Here is a 22,025-nt window from a genome sequence, read left to right as displayed (position 1 = left end):
TTTCTCTGCACTATATGAAGGTGCGTTTTATTTTTATTTTTAGACTCGCAACCTTGTACAATATATAGAGCCGAGGCTTTAAACAATCAAATTAGAGCCTACCTCAAAACGTTTTGATGCCCAAATATTCTCAAATTGATCATCTCAACATCAAGATGCATGGAGATGAGAAAAAAATGGATTTCAAATTTTGGAAAAAGTTTATTTTGTAATGAATTTTTGACCGTCAAATTTCAAAAATTTCAAGTTTTCAAAGATCTATCGATGTACACTATTTTTTGAAGCTTTAAACTTTATAAATAAAGATGAAAATATATTTTAAGGTTATCATAAATATTTTCAGTGTTGAAACTAATTTTTCCATACTATTTGAATGTAGGTTCTAATTTAATTGTTTAGAGTGTAGGCTCCATACAAACATCACCCAAATTTGATTGGGAAAATTTTTTATTATTTTTTATTTTTGACTTTTATATCTCATCGGACTTAATAATTGACAATATTACTTGTAAACAAAAAAAACTCTATTTTTTCTATCTACCAATCCCTCCTAAACCTTTTTGACCATATACTATTGACTTCAACAACTTATGAAATTTGGCCATATACTATTGACCTCAACAACTTATGAATTGATTTTACCTCTCGCTCTTTAAAACTCCATCTCTCTCTCACATCATCGTCTCTCTCTTAATACTCCATATCTCTCTAAAACCCAAACTTCATATATCTCTCAAAACTCTATCTCTCTTCTTAAAACTCAAACTCCATCTTTTTCTTTCTAAAATTCTATTTCTCTTTAAAATCCAAACTCCATCTCTCGTTCTTACATAAGAAAGTGTACTCGTGCTCGAGCTCAAACTAAACCCTTTACTAAGTAAACTCATCGAAAAGCGGAGAGAGCGATAGAGTTTTAGAGAGATATAGAGTTTGAATAAGATGTTATTTTAGTGTTTGTTTGAATCAAAAGTTGAGGATAAAAAAGTCCACTAATATTCTCAGTTTTTGAGTTTGATGGGATATAGCAGGTAAAAATGAGCCATGAAAGTTAAAAATATAGAATAAAGCAGTGTTTTAAAAAATGCCGAGTCGAACTGGACTCGCCCGGTTCGACTCGGAAATCGCAAAAAGTGGATCGTATCGGTTAAAATATCGGAAATCGTTCGGTTCTGGAGAGAACAGGACGATTCTGTACAGTGAATCGCCGATTCACTGTACGGAATCGGCGAGTCCGAACAGTGAATCGGCGAGTCCCGTACAGATTTTTTTTTTTTTTTTTGGTAATCCATGATATATTTTTTTGTAATACTTGATCGATTTTTTTGTAATCCATGATCGAATTGTTTTTGTTTTTTTGTAATCCATGATCGAATTTTTTGTAATCTATGATCGAAATGTTTGTTTTTTTTTCTTGTAATCCATGATCGAATTTTTTGTTTTTTTTTTTTTTTGTAACCCATGATAGAATTTTTTGTAATCCATGATCGAATGTTTTGTAATACATGATCGAAATGTTTGTTTTTTTTTTGTAATCCATGATCAAATGTTTGTTTTTTTTTTTGTAATCCATGATTGAATTTTTTGTTTTTTACTTTTTTTGTAACCCATGATAGAGTTTTTTGTAATCCATGATTGAATTTTTTGTAATCCATGATCGAAATGTTTTTTTCTTTTTTTGTAATCCACGATTGAATTTTTTGTTTTTTTTTTTTTGTTTTTTTTTATAATCCATGATCGAATTTTATGTAATCCATGATCGAATTTTATGTAATCCATGATCGAATTTTATGTAATCCATGATCGAATTTTTTGTAATCTATGATTGAATTTTTTGAAAATTTGTGATTTTTTTTCTTAATCCATGATCAAATTTTTTTTTGTAATCCATGATAGAATTTTTGGAAAATTTGTGATTTTTTTTTTTTTAATCCATGATCGAATTTTTTTTTGTAATCCATGATAGAATTTTTTGAAAATTTGTGATTTTTTTTTTTAATCCATGATCGATTTTTTTGAAAATTTGTTATTTTTTTTTTAATCCATATAATTCAAAGAGAAAATGAGAGAGATGATGATACTGAGGCCACCCTATCCCAGCCATATTATTCACATATCGAGTCCCAACAGCAACAGTGTAGGGATGAGCACGACAGTACAGGCGAGCATGAAGGATGGACAATCTTCGGGGATTTTAGATTGGGAACACAACAAAACACTAACACTCAGGGATTTGGGAATAGTCAGACGCCTGCTAATATCGATGATTCGTTTTTAGATCGAATCAATGAATTGTTAAACGAATTCAATCAATGGCACCAGCGTGACCAAGAAGAACAATAACGTCGTCTATCATTTTATTTTTAGATCATATGTTACTAATTTTATGCTTTATTGTAGTCCATGTATGTTGATATACTTATTCTATGATAATTATATGTTTATCCTTTTGTGTGATGTAAATTAAATGTTGAATGGCGGTTCATGCAGAGAAAGAACATATCAATATTCGCATATTCATTCAAAAACATGAAAATTCTTAATAGAGTACCCTCATTTCTTATTGAAATCCTAAAAAACAATATTTATAATGAATTTTAATAATTTTTTCGGATTTTTTTTCAGCTTTATTCTGACCGATTCACCTGATTCTCGATCCCCATCGGCGAATCGCTGAGCCGGATCGATTTTTTGGAAACCCGATCCGGGTCACCGATCCGTTTTTTAAACCATCGGAAGAAAGAGATATTTTCTCAATTTTATTTTCCCTTTTTCTGCGGCCCTCACTTTATAGGGTTTTCCATTACAAAAGTAAGCTATAAGATCAATCGTCCTCCATTCTTTGATCTTGCCTGAACTCTCTCTCGCAACACTACTCGCATATCCCCATGTTCCTGCAACAATTCCATCAAAACCCTAACACCAAACCTCCCATTGACCTTACTAGAATAAGCGCAGGCTCTTTTAACCCCTCTCTTTCTCTGTTCTAAATCCGAAGTTTCTCCATTATGATTATCCTTTCCTCTGTATCTCTGGCTTCAATCTCTCTCTTTCGGAACATTCGTGTATTCGGACCCGGCCTTAATCCTTTTGCTCCCTACGGCATGGCAAATCATTCTTTTCTCTCTCCGTAACTCCTCTCTCTCTCTAAACATGTAATCTCTCACCAAGCAGAAAGTCCCTTTTGATTCAGTGAAATCAAGCATGTAATCTGTTATCAATTAGAAAGCCTAACGTTGTTTCAAGGAATCAAAGGTTTCAAGGTTTTAATTCCCATTTGTGAGGCAATATTTGGTTCCTAGGATTCATTTTTGAGGATTTCTAAGGTATTTGGGCTAAAAATCTGCCTGCTGTTTATTATATATATATAAAAAATCTGCTTGCTGTTCATATTGGAAAATAATGCCTCAAGATTATCCAACCACGCTCAAGCGACGACCATCTTACAGGGGTTTATTTAAGTGCTCTGTGGAGAGAGATGATAGAGGGTGGACCCTTCTTCATATTGGTGCACGTAAAGGCAATCTCAAAGAGGTGTGTCCTTTTTAGTTTTTTCTTCTGCGTAGTAACAATTTCATAAATCATTATCGTCAAAACAGGGGTTTAATCTAGTGTAAAAATTGTTGATTCATTATCTCTTTTTATGCACTAAGGTTATTCACTTGTATTATCTTTTTGGGGCTGGGAAATTGGGATTCACACCCGAAATAATATATAGAAACAAGGAGCTCCACTTGTAACTGATTATGTTGCTTGGACTCTAATAGTTTATACTTTGAAATCTTTTGCAAAGTGGGCTGGTTTGTTATTGTTTAACTATGATTTGCATTAATTATCTCTATCTGAGAAGTGAATTTGAAACTATGTTTTTTTCATATCTGGAGCTCTCCTCTTCTATATAAAGGTTTCTATACTTCCCCTGATGCATAGAAGATATATACATCTCCCCATCCAGCCATCCAATTTAGATAAAGTTAGCCACTGACCATTTGATCTAGATCCGATGCCTCAGAGTATTTTATTTTCAGTTTTTTTCTCTACAAATTATGTGAATGTGAAATTTGGTAATTGCATCTCAATGTGGCGCACCTAAAAACGCAGTAAAAAGAATTTTTTGATAAAATATAGTAACCAAAATACCCCTTGAAACTTTTAGCGGTATTTTGTAAAACTTTTAGAGGTATTTTGATCATTTTATTTCATTGAGAATATATATATTTTTATATTTTTTATAGGTGTGAGTTTAAGAGAGGAGTGGACACCCAAAATTTGGTGTCAAAATATTTTTTTTTAAAAATTAAAAATAAAATAGTGTAGAGACGTGACATTGTGATTGGGGCCATCTCTATTCAGAATGAATGGATAGTTGGATAGGGGAAGTATATAAGTTTTATGCGGTATGGGAAGCATAGAAAGCTTGCCCCTATATATATATATATATATATATATATATATCTCGCTCTATATATATATAGATTATCTCTATCTGAGAGGTGAATTTGAAACTATGTTTTTTTCATATCTGGATCTGTATGTGTGTATGTGCGTATGTGTAGTACTGTATAACATTTATTTTATAGTAAATTTCAGTAAAAAGTGTTTGTTTCAATCCGTCCAAACACATGTTTTGGCCTGAAAGTTAAGGACTTTCTAATTACACTAGTAAATCAGTTTTTTTGTATTTTAGGCGATTTGGAAATGTTATATGTAATAGAAGTTATTATTCACTGGCTCTAGTTATAGTATCATGAACCCCTTCTTGCGGCCCTCTCAAACTTTTCGGTGGCTTCCATAGTTCACTAAAAGCCTTTCATGTAGTTAGTAGACTTATAAACTCCCAGCCCACTAATAATACTAACTAAACTAATACTAATAGAAGTGGCCACCTTCTATAGTTCACTGCAAGCCTTTGGCGTAGTTGATCCTGTGAATAGGAGTTACTTAGACTCATCCACTCACTCACTTCGTTTGTTGGCCACTCTAATAATCTTTCAAATTTTGAATTAGGTTTTATATATATATATATATATATATATATACACATATATATATAGTGTGGTTTCTATAAGGTTGCAACCTTAAAAACAATCCAATTAAGGTGCATCTCCAAATTTTATCATAATATGCAATTTTGGTGTAAAAAATTCATAGGATTATCCCAAATCTATTTTCATATCTAACTATAAAATTTCAAACTCCAAAAATGCTTAAAATCTAGTAGATCTATAAACATATACAAATCTTGAAAGTGGACGGTCTAGATAATGTGTTGCAATATGCACTATTCTTTTCCGATGGATTTTTTCGGTGCATCTGTAATTCTACATTTTAAGGTTGCAACATTATATAAACTTTTTCCATGTATCTACATATATATATATATATATATATATATATATCCCTTGAAGTTTTCTTTTATATTCTTTTGAAAAATAATTGGCGTACTATCTATTAGACATTTAGATATGTTTGCCCAGACAATTCCTGCTTAGTTTGCCTTGATAGCCATCGCAATTAAGTAGATGGGCTCCTCCTTTGATGCTTTCGTAAAAAAGATTTGTTTTTCCTATTGTTTACTTTTTGGCTCCATACCACCTTAATACATTGAAAAGACAACCCATGGTTCATTCATGTTGTATTACTCAGTTACTTCATTGTTGCCTTAAAACTGTTTTTAACCTCTTGCTATGGAGGAACCCTACAATTATGCAATGGAGGAATGTTATTCTTTTAAGAATGCATTGGCCCATTGTTGGAGATAAGGGACTCTTAGCTAATGGCCAAAGAGCTGTTGAAGTTGAAATAGCCTTTCACTGATACTAGATTGGTTGTTATTGATTCTTTCAATCAAATAAATACATTTCCTCATAGGCACTCCAAATACTGCGACCTGAAATTTAAAGCTTCAAAAGTAGTGTAGATCAAGTAGATCTATGAACACTTGAAAATTAATGGTTAGGATAATGTATTACAAGATGCACTATTTCCAAGACTTGAAGTCCATTTTTTTTATGTCCCTGTATCTCAAGGTTCAGATGATTGGATTTGAGGGTTTTTCGGCATCGAAACAATCTCTTCTAGTGAATTTTTGAGGTGCGCCTTAATTTGATCGTTTAGGGCCTCAGCCATAAACTTTTTCCATTGAGAATTGGAGCTTTTTTTATTATATGTTTCTATTTACTTCTTATAGCATATTTCATGCTCGCACAAACTGCAGTTGTCTTTTGAGCAATGTACCACTTTATTTATTTTCCTCCAGATTTAAATAGTATCTGTTTTTTTCCTTCAATTTTCTTTTGTTTTTTTTTCCTCCCCTTTTGTTTGTATTAATGTAATGGAGTACTTAGAGCGCTGTCATTGTTTAGTCTAGTTTTGGGTTCTCATACTTGTTTCCGTATCAGGTGAAACGACTTTTAGATGAAGGCATGGATGTCAACGTGACTGCGTGGGGCCCCAAATCACCAGGGGTAACTCCTCTCCACCTTGCTGCCCAGGGGGGCTACATCAAAGTGATGGATGAATTACTTGAACGGGGTGCAAACATTGATGCCAGAACAAGGGGTGCATGTGGTTGTAAGTAACTAAGTTTCATTTGGAAGCTTAATTGATTAGTCTTTTGAGGTTTATGGTGACAAAAAGGAAAAAGGAGAAGGGAGATTAACAGGTCCAAATTTTTTATGAATAAAATGGAAAGCGTGGTATGAAAAAGTGAATTATAATTTTTTTTTTGACAAGGTTACATAGGAATGGAACTTGAGACGTTGGGCTATAAAAACCTAGCCTCTACTGTCTTGACCCAAGCTCGTTTCCTAAAGTGAATTATAAAATTAAAGTGAGCAACTAGGTTTTCTTTTCAAATTGTAGGTCTTTTTCTTTCATTTATCATCCAGAAACTAAAGAAAAAACTTTCCATTGGTCTATGTTCATGAAGTTGACATTCTCAAAAAAAAAAAAATGGTCTATGTTTGTGCTTTCATGCATGTGCATAATAAATAATTGGGCTGTTCTTCTGTGGCCTTCATACTTCCATCTGCATTCTTTTTTGCAAGTTAAAAAGTACAGGAAAATTTGAGTTGGTCCTTTATGCAGATAGCATGCAAAAGTGACTTGCCATGCTGAATAAATTATACACTCCTAATTGGCGCCAATGTGGAAAAATTGGGATTCAGATGCTAGGCGGATAGGGTCCTTGCCCCCTAGGTGGGGGGCGTGGCCTAAATAAAGCACAAGGGGGTTTGAACCTGCTATGAAGTTTATAGGGGTTTGTGTTGGATGCCAACCCCTCCCAACTCCCTCGAGTCCCCCTCGCTCACAAAACCCGAAAAAAAAAAAAGAAAAAAAAAAAAAAAACTTATAAAAAATTACTTGTGTGCTATTGTATCGTACTATTTCAATCTCTTACATACACGAGGTTCAGTGTTAAAAAAAGCGGACCGCCTAGCACGTAGGCGGTCTAGAAGACCTCGGCGGCAGTCCCTAGCGACTTGGAATTGTAAGAATTAGAATACCGTTCATTTATTCAATCATTGATCATTGATAAGAACTAATAACTCAAGCTTCATTCAACACTTTGACTGACTGTTTTTACGTAAGTGATAAGTAGAAAAGCAATAGGAACTAGAATGAATAGTGCAATAGCAATAAATGCGAGGATATTTATTTCCATAATCTCATTCTTTTTATTTTGCTTCGCAATAACTCGGGATCTGAACGAGTCGCATGTACACCCTAGTACATGTTCCTCTACGCTGAGGGCATCTGGCTGCCTAGGCGATACGGAACCTACCTAAGCGGGCACCAAGCCCTGGGCGGCCGCCCAGGGCTTGCGCCCCTCCTAAGGGCGGAAATTTTTTATTTTCTTTAGCTGTATTAATTTTTTTGAAATATAAAGGATTTGAAGGAGGGGTTATAGGTTCATTTTAAACCTAAACCCACAAGAACCCATTTTACAGAGAAAGAAACCTCAAGAAAACTAAATTTTGTGGTTTTCATTGGATCGAAGTGTTTCTCAAAGTTACGGAAATGTATCCAAACATCACCGATTTGATTTGGTTTTGGAGTTTTATAATCCTATTAAAGGTTGTTTTTTATTATTTTAGCACCATAAAACATATAAGAGGTGGGAGTTTGGAGTTCGAGAAATCAAAGTAAGTGCAAAAAATTATTTTCTAGATTGCTTGTTTTATTTTGAGATGTCTTCTTCAGGATCTAGTCGAAGTGGAGATTTGGGTTGGAAATATGGACATAACTCGAATCCAATTTTTGTGAAAAAGATATGAAAGGGGGAATAAACTGGTTTAAGAAGCATCTTGCTAGTATTAAGGGGGATATTGTCCCTTGTAAAAATGTTCTTGAAGCTATCAGAGAAGAGATTAAGCAATAAATGAGTTTTGTAAAACAAAAATGGGAACAAAATCCTTGTCATTTGAATAGATCTATTTCTGCTACTTTTAGAAGAAGTGATCTGGGTTGGAAGTATGGTTGTAACTCAAAACCAAACGATAGAAATTGTATAAGGGGTAATTTTTGTGAAAAAGATACCAATGAGGTTATTAATCGATTCAAGAAACACCTTGCTGGTATTAAAGGGAATGTTGCTTCTTGTAAAAAGGTTCCTAAAGCTATTCGGGATGAGATTAGACAGCTTCTGAATTTAAAAGAATTAGAAAATGATGAAAATGAGCTTTGATCTACAGAAATATCTTTTTCAGGTTCTTCTAGAAGTGGTGATTCGGGTTGGAAGTATGGTTATAACCCGAATTTGAATGACAAAAATCGTATTAAATATAATTATTACGGAAAAGATACTAATGGGGGCACTTATCGGTTTAAAAAATACCGTGTCGGTATTAAGGGTGATGTTGCCCCATGTAAAAATGTTCTTGAGGCTACCAGGGAGGAAATTATACAATATTTGAGTTCAGAGAAGCACAAAAAGATAGAAAATGGTAGAGCAGCCAAGACTTCTAGGGCCTCATCTGCACATACTAGTAAGAGGGAGCTAGAAGAAGATGAGGAAGAGGCAGATTCAGAAGAAACAGAGGAGGACGAGCGTTATATTGAAGAGGGAGATGACTCTGATGATAATAGCCTCGATTTTGATGCATATGATGAAACTGACTTTATTCCTTCTGATGATGGTGATGATGATGATGATGACTGAGGACTCTTGGTGTTGACTGTTGTGTTAAGTGTTGACTATTGTGTCTTAGACTGTATATTTTTTGAATTTCTGTACATACATATATATATATATATATATATTTAGTTTCTTGTTCTACTAACTAATTTTTGTGTGTACAATCTACAGTGTATCAGACAATCAGTGTATGATTGTATGGTTTTACTGTTTTAGCATTGTATGAAAATATGGATTATGGTCTTATGGATTATCAAAATTCTCTTCTCGACTTCTATTTCTTTTTTTAATTGGGATTATGGTCTTATGGATTATCAAAATTCTTATGGATTATAATCTTATGAATTATCAAAATTCTGATGGATTAATCACTATCAGCCATCAGTCACTCATCAGAATTTTTTTTTCAACTGGGCCGCTCAGGTTCTGGGCATCCGCCTAGGCGTTGAGCGGCCTGGACCCCCATGGCCGCCTGGGGGGGCCGCCTAGCGCTTTTTGAAAATATGACGAGGTTGAAATTTCAATTTTTTTTTATTCAATATCTGGGTAGTTAAGTGGGGAAGGGGTCCACTACCTGTTATAAGAATGGAATTCAAGATGTCATGTTGTGCCCCCCACTACCATGATCACCTAGCCTTGAGCCCATTCCTAAAAATTGAAGTACTAAAACTTTATAATATTGAAATACATAATTGTATAGGCATCTAAATATTTTCATAAACCATATGTCATTACATGCCCATATGCCACAATTCGTGACAATCTACATTATCACTAGCAACACAAAATCATAATTCTAAAATTTAAAGTATAGATTACGTACAAAAACTTAAGTATATGCTAGCAATTCACATAAATTAAGCATTTAACCTAGGATGCAACAAATCAAACTTTAGTAGATGATCGATAAATTAACCCAAAGTAGAAAATATTTATTGATTTACAAAATAATTACTATAAAAATTTACAAGCAAAAATTGCAATTACCCGAAAATGTAAGAAACTCACTGATATCACATCATATATTAAAAATGACCCACTAAATAATTAACAAGGGGCAACATGGTAGCGAATAATTACTTTTTGGCCCCTTTTCAATCTTTGGACTAATTAAGGACTAGTGAAGTAGAAGAAAATCCATTTGGTTTGTTTAATCACTCTTTAGTTAGATTGGGTGACCCTATCTTCGTAAAATATCGATAATAGTCAAACCAAAACATATCAATAATACTCAAACCAAAACATACTCTTGAATATGGGGCAAAAATCTTATGCCAAACTTGAATGAAAAGCACAAGAAAAAAGAAAAATGAAAGGAAAAAAAAAACTAGAAAACCATTTATACAGACATATAACCAAACCCTAATTTAGATATTGTAATATACCTTTCAAAACCCAATTGATCTTGGATTGAATCGGAAACCTCAGGCGCCCTGTAGTGAAAATTCTTTGAATTTAAGCGTATATGTGTTGTTGAAATTCGAAACGCACATATATGCATATATTTGTGTTAATTTTGCCATTTTTTGTATTTATATGTATGGTAATTAACTTTTTTCATAGAAATAGATCACATGTAAAGAATAAACATGTTCAAACCTTCAAATCATAGAAAATTTAGTGAAGAAACTTAAAAGCGTCCATAGCGTGTTGTTGTAATAGTCTCCGTCGTCCCCATATTTCATAATCTAGCTACAATTCACCTCAAAAGTCCTTTAAGGCCTCCACTAGCACCTTAAAAAAATTCTATTAAGGAAAGATAAGCTTTTGGATGCTTCTTCGATCCTTAGAAATTTTTTCGAGTCATAGAAATAGGTATATAATTAATTGATGTAGGGCTTATAAAGGTCTTTTTTTTATATATATTTTTTTTGTTTTTCGTTTTTTAATTTAGGGGGTTTTAAATGCCCCCCCCAATACTCTTTTAAAACAAAATCTGGGGGCTACTTTAAAGATGGAAGCGCGCCCATGGCCCTGGGTGATTGCCCAAAATTGGGCATTGGACGTGGCGCCCATGGAGGGACAACCGGGCCTAGGTGTTAGGCGGATCGTTTCTTTTAAAACACTGCCTTGGTTGTCGAAAGGCATCTTTTGGAACCTTTTTTTTTTAAACATTGCCTTTGGTTGCCAAATCTTGTCATGCTAGGGCGTTCACAGTAAGCAACGTGCTTTATCGGCACTTGGGTGCTGTGAGAAATGAGCAAGGATTAGCTAAGGGCTTTCCTTAGAATCGATGTGCTGCAACGACGTGCGGTTGCGGTGACAAGTAGGCTAGGTTTCTAGTGTCATGGATGAGTGCAAGTAAAGAAACTAGTTCAAGAGAATGAGATTCGTCTAGCCACATAGAATGTAGGTACATTAATAGGCATATGCAGTTAGTGGATACAATGAGACGAAACGGCGGTAACATAGCTTGCCTACATTAAACTAAGTGTAAAGGGGAAAAAGCTAAGGAAATTGATGGATATAAATTTGGCATATGGATAAGGATAATAATAGAAATGATGTAGGCCAATAGTAGACAATGATTTCAAAGATAAAGTAGTTTGTGTTCAGAGAGTAGGTGATAGACTCCTAATTAATTGAACTTATGTTACAGGAGGAGATGATTGATATAATTAGTGCTTATGCGCCACAGGTAGAACTAGAGGATAGAATTAAGAGACAATCTTGGGAGGACATGGATGGACTAGTCCAAGAAATACAAAATAGAGAGATGACTTTTATGGGAGGGGACCTAAATAGTCATTGGGAAAAGATACTTAAGGATACGAAATGGTACATAGGGGATATGCTTTTGGGGAAAGAAATGAAATGGGTGCGGCTATTTTGGATTTTGCTATGACTTACGACATAACAATATCAAATACCTACTTAAAAAGGCGAGATTAACACTTAATAACTTATAAAAGGCGATCATATAAATGCCAAAAAGACTTCTTTCTAGTTAAGAAGGGAGATTGATGCAGCCTAGAATACTGATCTTGAGTATCTAGACAAGAGAGAAATAAGCTTAAAGTTTACAAGAGGAACCACAAAAGGGCAAATTAGTCATTGAGTCTATCCTTTTTATGCCTTTTTTTTATTTCTTGAGTAATTTTATTTACTTAGGGGCATAAATAGTAATTTATAGAGTCTTTTATGTTTTTTATTCACTTAAAATCTTTTGTAATAAAATGATTATGATTAGATTAGATGGATGGCCAAGATTAAGTCTTGGTTAGGGTTTACTTATGTAAGGGATGTACTCAAGCATAATGGAGGATAATGTTATGGACTTTTATTCATACTCTAGAGTAACAAGTGCTCCTTTTATTTTTGGTTTTTTGTATCTTTCTCTAATTTTGGATCTTCCCTATCTTCTTCTTTGTTAAAACCTTAGCTCAAGCTACTAGGTCTGAGCCAGGTTGGTGTTAGAGCAACATGATATGTAGGGACACTGTAGCACGATACTCGATCAAGTTACTGTAGTACAGTACTGTAACACACTTTAGCATGGTACTGTAGCAAGTTACTGTAGTACGGTACTGTAGTGTCAATTCTAGTGTCCTAGATCAACAACCATGCCTCCACGAAGAGGAAAAAGAGGAAAAGTGACAACCATAGAAGCCTTTGATGCTAGTTTGTGAGAAGTGATTGAAGATATTCTATGCAAAGATAAGTAATCAAAGTACCCAATTTTTTTTTTTTTGAAAATGTTAACGGTAGATATTATAATAATAAGAGTTTCACAAAAGTAAGGGTCGAGGTGACCCACATACCGGGTCCCTCAACCAAAAATTGGTCACTAGGGGGTGACCTGTTCTAAAAGACCGGCTATGACATCACCAGTGAAGCAAAAGATAGGGGCTTATAGAATACACCCTTTACAAGAGAGAAGACTACAATCTAGAAAGATTGGCTTCAAAGTACCCAAAATTTGAAGCTATGAAGGAAGAAATTTTTTTTTCTTTTTATTTATTTATTACTTTCCAGAAGTAGTAAAAAGGGAAAAAAGATAACTAACTAGGAAAAATGCAAACAAAATAGAAGCGGGAGGCATGAGAAGTTCTGGAGTGATCTAGGGCAAAAAGGCAGACAGTCTAGTGATGCGTGCCGTGTCGATATTATGCTCCCTACCCTAGCAAGTTTCAGACCTTTTCCAGTTATTTTCTAGTTTCTAAATTTGCTAAAAACCTGTCTTAGAAACCCTAGCTCTGTGTTGGCGGAGTTGAATTCCCCATCTCAGGAGTATGACATTGAGGCAAATGAAGAATGCATAAATCCCTTCCACGATCAAGCTCCAAGGAGAGAGGTAGTCGATTGTACGGATAGGGATAGTAGTAGGTGGAAAACTGGTTTTAAGGTTGAGATCCCAGAGTGTTATGGAAGTCTATCTCAATGTTTTAAAATGCGGGATGCAGCCAAAAGCGGTGGGGGGCCAGTGCAACGATGCGGTCATTCTAGGTGTGCTGCCCACCGCATACGACATGATGCGGCGTATATGCTGTGATGCGACCGCATTTTAAAACACTGGTCTATCTAAGGACAACTATGAAGAAATTTTGTTCTTATCAAATGGTCTCAAGATCAACATGTCATGGAATGGGACTCACCACCAGTCTTTGAAAACTACTTGGATGAAGATTTGGGTGTTGAGAAAGAAGTGGGTGATCATAGCTTTAATGGTGATCCAATCTTTAGCAAGGAACCTTTTGATGGAGATGCTGATCTTGTCCTTGATAGTGATCCCATCTTTGATGAGGGTCCCATCTTTGATGATGATTTGATGGGTGATAATCTTTCTGGAGAACAAACAAGGTGAGGAAAAAGAGGATCAAGGAAATGATGGTGGCAGTAAGGATCTTGTTTTACTTGATGTTTTACCTGAATATGGAGTACCACGTGATGTGCGTTCCAAGGGTTTGGTGATATTTTTTTATGAGCATTTTGCTAGTGAGTACAATATAGAAGGTGGCCTTCGAATGGTGCTTATGTGATTCATGACGTTGGAGTTCAGCTTCAACCATTATTTTGTTTTGAGTGGAGGACCTCTATAATCTAATCACTATGTGCCAATTAAAGGAAATCACGGGGGTAATGCATCATTAATCTTGAGCCGCTTCAAAATTCATGGTGGAGTATTTTTCGATGTGTTCAGGACCAAGTGTGGTGTGCGTATGTACTACAACTATGTCAATTCTCAATGGGTCCAAAATGTGGTTAATCCAATGTTTATGGGGGAATGTAGTAAAATGGCACGCCAAGATCTCAAGTCTTGTCAAGGTAGGACCGTTCAAAAATTTGAATTTGATCAATGACAATGCCTATCAGTTTAAGCTATCAAGCGATATTCTCACTCCACAGCTCTCTACTTCGGGGCATCTCTTCTCCCTCTCTCTTCCCTAACCTCTCGCCATAATAGAGTCTAAATCAGGCATCAACCCCAGCCTGTGGGTCTTTTAGCCCTATGCCTTCATCAACAGCATCCTTGAAGGTGTTGGATGTAGCCTTTCAATTAATTTCCACCTCATCAAAAGCGCCCACCAAACCACCCGGCCTATTCTAGCAACCTCTCCTGCTCTCTCTTGTGGCCCTTAGCTCGACCCCTCTTTGCATTCTTTCCCCTTCATCCCAGTTGGATCCCCCTCAGGACCCCTCTTTGGCCTCCATGATGTTTTGGAATGATACATGGGTCGACAGTAGATCCCTTAGGGAGCAGTTTCCCTAACCTTTTCTGGTTAGCACGAGATGCTTAGCATAGAGTGGCAGAAAATTTTGTGCTCTCTGGTCATCTCAGATCATGGTCTCCAAATTTTATGTGACCCCTCAATGATTTGGAGATTGAGAATTTGGGGGTATGGCTGAAATCCTTCCTCCTGTCTTCCTTCCAACCTCTGGTGATGATAAGATTATTTGGAAACCATCACCCTTGGGGATGTTCGCGGTCTCCTCCTTTCGTTCTCTCATCCCCACCACTGCTGGCCCCAATATTCCTTGGCTACCAAGAGCTTGGAATCCCTTTTTACCCCCTAGGATCCAGGTTTTTTGCTGGATGGTACTCCATGAGAGAGTATTGATGATTGATCTTCTCCAAAATAGAGATGTACTTTGTGCATGGAGGATGAAGAAACCAATGCACACTTATTCCTTCACTCTGATTTTGCCTGAGAACTGTGGACCTATCTGTTGGATCTATTCCAGTGGACTTGGGTCATTCCTAGCTCCATTCCGCAGTTGTATTGGGCTTTTCTCTACGCCCCTTGGCCCAAGGCAGGAAGAGCACTTTGGAAAGCCTCTGTTTCAGCCACACTGTGGGTTCTGTGGATTGAAAGGAACCACAAGATTTTCAGAGTAGAGAGACCTTCGTTTGGGGCTATGCTGACAAAGTCAGGAACTCAGTGGCCTTTTGGGCCACGAACCATAGCTTGTTTAAAGGCATCCTCTTATTTGATTTTTATAGGAACTGGCACAACTTACTCCAGGGGGCAAAGCCAACTATCTCTAGATCTTCTCTTTGGAGACCACCCGAAGTAGGCTCCATCAAGCTGAACTTTGATGGCTGCTCCCTTGGGAACCCCGGCCCCTCCAGAGTAGGTGGGCTCTTTTGTTCATCCGATGGACAGACCTTGCATGCCTTTTCCTGCCCCATTGGCCTCGCGGACTCAAATCTAGCAGAAGCCATGGCCCTTTTAGAAGGTCTACGTAGTTTTTGCCTTACCTAGGGTCACACCTTGATGGTAGAAGGGGACTCTAAGAATGTCATAGCTTGGGCATCAAGGCTCTCTCCCAGCTTGTGGCGTTTAGGAGACATCTTTAGTGAAATATCCCATTTGTGACGAGATATCTCAATCTCGTGGTGCCATATTTTTCGGGAGGCCAAACTCCGATGCTGATTATCTTGCTAAAGGGGGAGCCTACTCCATTTCTCAGGGGGACCTTAGATTTTTGTTAGATCTCCAACATCAATCCTTGGAGTTGTAATTTCGCTTTTATACTTTTTTATACCCTTCGGGGATGTGTAGGGTACTCTCTAAGAGGGTCCCATTTTTGTGTACATTTTATTACTCCGTACAATAATTATAGTCACCTTTACTCCAAAAAAATAAAATGTCAAGCATCTCATTCCATATCATGGTGATACCTCTGATGATGAGCCGTAGAAATTCGAGGGAAAATTCTTTTGAGGAAGGGGGGACTGATGCAGCCCAGAATACTACTATCGACTATCTAGACAAGAGAGAGGAGCTTAAAGTTTACAAGAGGAACTACAAAAGGGCAAATTAGTCATTAAGTCTATCCTTGTATGCCTTTTATTTTTTTCTTGAGTCTTTTTATTTACTTGTGGCATAAGTGGTAATTTCTAGAGTCTTTGAAGTCTTTTTATTCACTTAAAAGTCTTTAATAATAAAGGACTATGATAAGATTAGATGCATGTCCAAGATTAAGTTTTGTTTAGGTTTTCTTATAAAAGGGATGTTATTAAAGCATAATGGGGGATGATGTTATGGAATTTCATTCAAACCCCAGAGCAACAAGTGCTCTTTTTTGCTTTGGTTTTTTGCATCTTTCTCTAATTTTGGATCTTCCCTATCTTCTTTGCAAAAACCTTAGCTCAAGCTACTAGGTTTGCGTCAGAGATCGTCCGTCATGTAAAGACTGTAAAGTTATTCTAGGAGAGAGTCTAAACATGCAACATAAGCTACTGGTTATGGATGTCTGCGTAAAAATGGAAGAGGAGTGAAATTAATAGGTGTCCAAGAACTAGGTGCTGGAATTAAAAAACGAAGAGCATAAAATTTGGTGAAAGAAGGAAAATAGAATTTTCCGCACAAAGTTAATATTATGTGGAATGAGATGGCTGCTTGTATTAAGGAAGTGGCAAAAGAAGTTTTAGGAGAATCTAGAGGGAAAATAATTTTCGATATAGAAACTTGGTGGTGGAGTGAGGAGGTTCAAAAGGCTATTAGTGAAAAACGATCATGTTATAAAGCTTGGCAATGTAATAAAAATGACCAAAAGTTAAAAGAATATAATAATTTCAAGAAAAACGCTGAGAAAATAGAAAGGCTAAACTTAAGGCATATGATAATCTATACAATAAATGGGGACAAAAGAAGGTGAAAAAAAGATGTATTCAAACTAGCAAAAAGGAGAGAGGGGAAGTGTAGGGATCTAGATCATATTAAATGTATGAAGAATGAGGATCAAAGAGTTCTGGTGAGGATGATGAGGTCAATGAAAGGTGGAGAATTTTGTTTAAAAAATGGTTAAATAACAAACACTATGGGAGCATAGCGTTATGGACATAAATGAGGCTGGGGGTCATAGATAAATTTGTAGGATAAGAATATTTGAAGTGAAAGAAGCTTTAAGAAAGATGAAGGCAAGAAAGACTTTAGGACTAGTATCCCGATGGAGGTTTGGAGATTGGCATATGCTGGTTGACCAAGCTGTTCAACAAGGTATTGAGAACAAAGAAAATGCTAGACGAATGGAGAAAAGGTATTGTGGTACCAATTTACAAGAACAAAAGAGACACAATTGTACGAACTACCGCGGGATCAAACTTACGAGCCACACTATGAAGCTGTGGGAGAGTGAGATTGAGCAACGACTGAGGCATGAATCGAGTGTATGAGCAAATGAGTTTGGTTTATTGCGGGGAGGTCAACAATTAAGGCTATTTTCCTATGTAACCAACAAATTGAGAAATTTAGAGAGAAGGGAAAAGACGTCCACATGGTCTTTATTGATTTAGGGAAAGCATGCGATATGTATCTAGATATTTAATTTGATTAGTGTTGAAAAAGAAAGGAGCCTATAGAAATTATATTTACATGGTGAGAGATACGTACGAGGGAGCACTAACTAGCGTGTGGACAACTAGTGGAGAGATAAGTGAATTTTCAGTGACAGTAGGCCTACATTAGCGGTCAGCACTGAGCCCATAGCTCTTTATTTTGGTTATAGACAAGTTAACTAGGCACTTGAATGATGAGGTACTGTGGTGCATGCGGTTCGCGGATGGCATAGTTTTGATTGATAAGACTAGGGGCGGCATCAAGGCAAAGTTAGAACTTTGGAGGTATGCTCTAGAATCTGATGGTTGTAAAATTAGTCAGATTAAGACATAATATATACTTATATAGAATACAAATTTAGTAATAATAGGAGTAGAAACGAGGAAGTAGTTAAGTTTGATGGTTAAGAAATGCCTAAAAGTGGTTATTTTCGATATTTTGGGTCGATAATCCAAGAGAATGGAGAGATTGAGGAAGATGTCATGCATAGAATTAGAGTTGGGTGGACGAAGTGGAGGTGTGCATTTGAAGTTTTATGTGATAGCCGCATACCAATGAAACTGAAGGGGAAGTTCTATAGGACAACTCTAAGATTAGCCATACTTTATGGGACAGAATGCGGGGCGGTCAAAAAACAACATATCCATAGGATAGGTAATTGAGATGAGGATGTTGAGATGGATGAGTGACAAGGACAAGAAATGATAGAATCTGGAATGAATGCATTCGAGGGAATTTAGTAGATGATACGACGGGGAAAGAGTAGACTTAGGTGGGCTGGCCATGTGCAACATTGACCTAATACAACATTGGTTAGTAGGGCAATTTGGTTCAGTGGAAGGATCTAAAAGGGCAAGGGGAAGGCTCGAAAGGACATGGATGGAAGTAGTTAGAGAAAAGATATGGTGATATATAGTCTTATGGAAAGTATGACTCTTGATAGAGTAGAATGAGGAAATAGGATTCATATAGCCGATCCCAAATAGTTGGGATAAGTCTTGGATGATGATGATGTGGGTGGTTGGGGTGATGTGGGTGGTTGGGGTGGGGAGGTGTGGGTGGAATATGCACCCCAAAATCCTAGGGGAAGAAAAATATGCATTTTGCCCTTGGCTGAGGGGCTTCTTCCAGCCTCGGCAAGGGCACTGACATGCCACCTAGGCACCCGTGCGCATGTGGGTGCTTAGGCAGGGCCTATGGCTCTAGGCCTTTCTGATTTAGTGCAGGTCAGCCTAGGCAGCCTCGTGGCTGAATTTTCAAACACCTATTTGTGCTTATACTTTAGATTGGTAATAATGTTCTATTTAAAAGTGCAAAACAAAAAATTTGACCACATTGTCCATGTCCTCCTAGCACTCACTTGAGAAGAAAAGCGTCCTACTGACATGTTATGAAAGATTGTTTTACTTGCAAATCTGTGCATTTATCAAGAATCTCAACTCAGTTCATGTTGTTTCACTCTGCTATTGAAATATCCCTAGTTTTTGCATCCACTCTTAAGTCATTCCTTATGACTTTATTTGTTTATGTTGTTTTTGTATACCAGGGACACCTCTGCATAGCGCTGCAAAGGAGAGAAACAAGGAAGCTGTCAAATTCTTGGTGGAGAATGGTGCATTCTTAGCAGCTGATATAAATGATAGTAGGTTCAATCCCCCCTTGCATTATTGTCCAGGTTTGGAGTGGGCATATGAGGTGAAGAGGAGCCAAGAAGAGAATCTCTCAGCTGGTGATGGATCTTACAGCTCTGAGAGCTGGGCATACCTGCATAATTATGTTAGTTCACCGTACTGTCTTGGCTAAATAGGAGAATAACGATAGAAAGTGTTTTAGGTTTCAGATTATTTGTCTTGGATCTTATGTTTGTCTTCTGCAATCTTGGGTCTTATGTTTGCCATGGTTAAACTATGTTGGTGTTCCTTTCTGGTGTGATACAGGAGTTAGAGACCTAATTTACATCCCTTGGCTTCTCTTGCAGAACTTTTGAAACAATAAATTTTTTTCCTTGCTTTTTTCTTTAGTTTTTTGATGCTTTAATTTTCCATTTTTCTCTCTTTTTAATTATGAACACCTGTGTAATTTTTTTTCTGATTGTTTCTCTTGGGACTGCAAGTTGTGAGTAGGTTATTTGCCACCTTGTCTCCTTTTGGAAACCTGATTTTGTGGCACGCACTTGCACTCGTAATGCCTATCTTTTAGTTCTAAGCATGCATAATTGTTCCAAATATATGGTTGCCTTTGTATACCGATAACATGATATAATAGTGTTCCTAATGTTGTGTGAAATTTGAAGTTTTGTTTGGTCATTTACACATTCATATATTACAAAATGCTTGGGTAACATAACTCTAGTAGGGTATTATTCTCTTCTTTTCGACAATTATCTGGTGGGGTATTATTAGATGATCCAATTAGGTAATATGAGATTTGTTGGGAAATCTGTACATTCAAGTATCCATACTCATATTTTCATCAGTAACTTGTTGTACTATCCATAGCTTTTGCATCTAGATGTTTAAGCTGATAACCTATGAAAAATAAAGAATCTGGATTTGTATTTAAGATGTATTCTTTTTATGTGAAATTCAGATTTGCTTCTAAACGATCAATAGTCCATTTGAGACTCATCATTTTGTCATTTTCAACAACTAGATATATTTCACTCTTGCTGTCTTTTTTAAGAAAAAAGAACACTGGGATAAAGAAATGATCTGTGCTTTGTCTTACATCTAAATCTTGTAGATGAAAACTCTTTTGCCCCACATATACACGTCATAGTAACATTGTTTGTGTAACATATGACAGGATAAACAGTATTCATGAAGATCTGCACTTTATACTTGCGAGTTATGACTAAGGCTTCTGATGATAGTGAAGGGTATTGCCCTCGGTATTAAGTTGATGCAGAAAGCAATAATAATGTGGTTTTAACTCTGCTCTTCAATGTGAAGTGTTTTTTGTGGTCTAATTTGTTCAGTAGATGCCACATTAATACGTTCATATGGCAGTCTCCCCAGCATTGTATGTGAAAATATTTTGATTATGAAAGGATTGTCTTTGATGCAAGGTCTATTAAGAATAATGTTTATGCTAAGATGAGGAGTCTGAAAGGAAAGTCTTTGACGTGCCCAAACAATGAGGGAATTGCTGCAAATACTGGTTAGTACTAGTTTTACTGGTGGCTGTGTCTAGTCGTTTTATAAGCTTGGGGTTGCCTGTGTGTTTGGATTATGGAAAACTGCTGTTGAAGGCTCAATTTCTTGTTTGGGCTCGACATCTATGTATAGGGTTTTAAAGCCTCTACTTGTTCTATTAATGTGGTTAGATGCGCTAGGAAGGGAGTCTGTATTGTTGTTCAATAGGCCGTTGTGGATCTTTGATTTATTGGCAAGATCAAGTGATTGATGCAGTGTTTTAAAACCCGGATCAATGCGGTGGATTGTCTTCTCCACAGATTTGTGTCAGATCGCTAGATTGGTGATCGGGATTGATAAGAATTGATGATCCAGAAAGATATTTAAGATTAAAAAAAAAAAAAAAAGATTTATGACGTGGAGATTTAGAGGGGAGCTAAAAAAACCCACATGAGCTTAAAAAACAAGGAGGGCTTTCATTTGTACTTTTGTAGACTGGGTTTAATCGTGGCTGATTCCTACTTCGGATCAGCAGTTCCCGATCTGGATTATCAGGTTTTACGCGATTGAATTGATCTGTCATGGGCATGTCATGTGCATGTTAAACGAAGTCTATGATAAATTAGTTTTCATGTAATCAGGGAAAGGTTTGGGCTATGGTTTGTTTCTGTTGCCATGAAATGATTTGGAGGGCAGCGCTTGCTGCTTTTGATGAGACACAGATCCATGCAAGTTTTCTGTGTTTTACAATCATTGTGAAGAACCACCGAGAGGGGGAGAGGGAGGGGAAGAGCCATTAAAGAGGCAATGAAACTAGTGCCCTGTGAATGAAGTTTTTCATCAGTTTATTTTAGCTTCAATGTAGAAATAAAAAAAAGCATACAGAATCCTCGTAACTATCATTTTCAATAAAAGAAATTTGATATCTGAATCGTATGTTCCTGGTTTTGGATGGTCTTCAATTGGTAACTG

At 36.4% G+C, this 22,025-nt stretch overlaps 1 protein-coding gene across 6 annotated transcripts; it reads left to right on the top strand.

Moving 5' to 3' along the window:
- Positions 1 to 2,851: 2,851 nt before the first annotated feature.
- LOC18443988 (phytochrome-interacting ankyrin-repeat protein 1) lies at positions 2,852 to 20,985 on the top strand. Of its 6 annotated transcripts, XM_088860790.1 has the most exons (6): positions 2,852 to 3,323; positions 3,447 to 3,531; positions 6,027 to 6,090; positions 6,399 to 6,570; positions 19,466 to 19,695; positions 20,725 to 20,985. In XM_088860790.1, exons 4-6 carry the CDS (start codon positions 6,423 to 6,425, stop codon positions 20,740 to 20,742), a joined length of 396 nt encoding a protein of 131 aa, XP_088716916.1. In that variant the 5' UTR covers positions 2,852 to 3,323; positions 3,447 to 3,531; positions 6,027 to 6,090; positions 6,399 to 6,422; the 3' UTR covers positions 20,743 to 20,985. The 6 variants fall into 6 exon arrangements, with proteins under 6 accessions (XP_088716916.1, XP_088716915.1, XP_088716914.1 ...); XM_088860789.1 differs by lacking the exon at positions 6,027 to 6,090; XM_088860788.1 differs by lacking the exon at positions 20,725 to 20,985 and having other exon boundaries at positions 19,466 to 19,939.
- Positions 20,986 to 22,025: the final 1,040 nt, after the last annotated feature.

The sequence above is a fragment of the Amborella trichopoda genome, chromosome 3, assembly GCF_054954075.1.
Source record: "Amborella trichopoda isolate Santa Cruz 75 chromosome 3, AtrichopodaSantaCruz75HAP2 v2.0, whole genome shotgun sequence".
NCBI classification, from domain to species: domain Eukaryota; kingdom Viridiplantae; phylum Streptophyta; class Magnoliopsida; order Amborellales; family Amborellaceae; genus Amborella; species Amborella trichopoda.
This window is presented reverse-complemented; position numbering and strand designations above follow the sequence as displayed.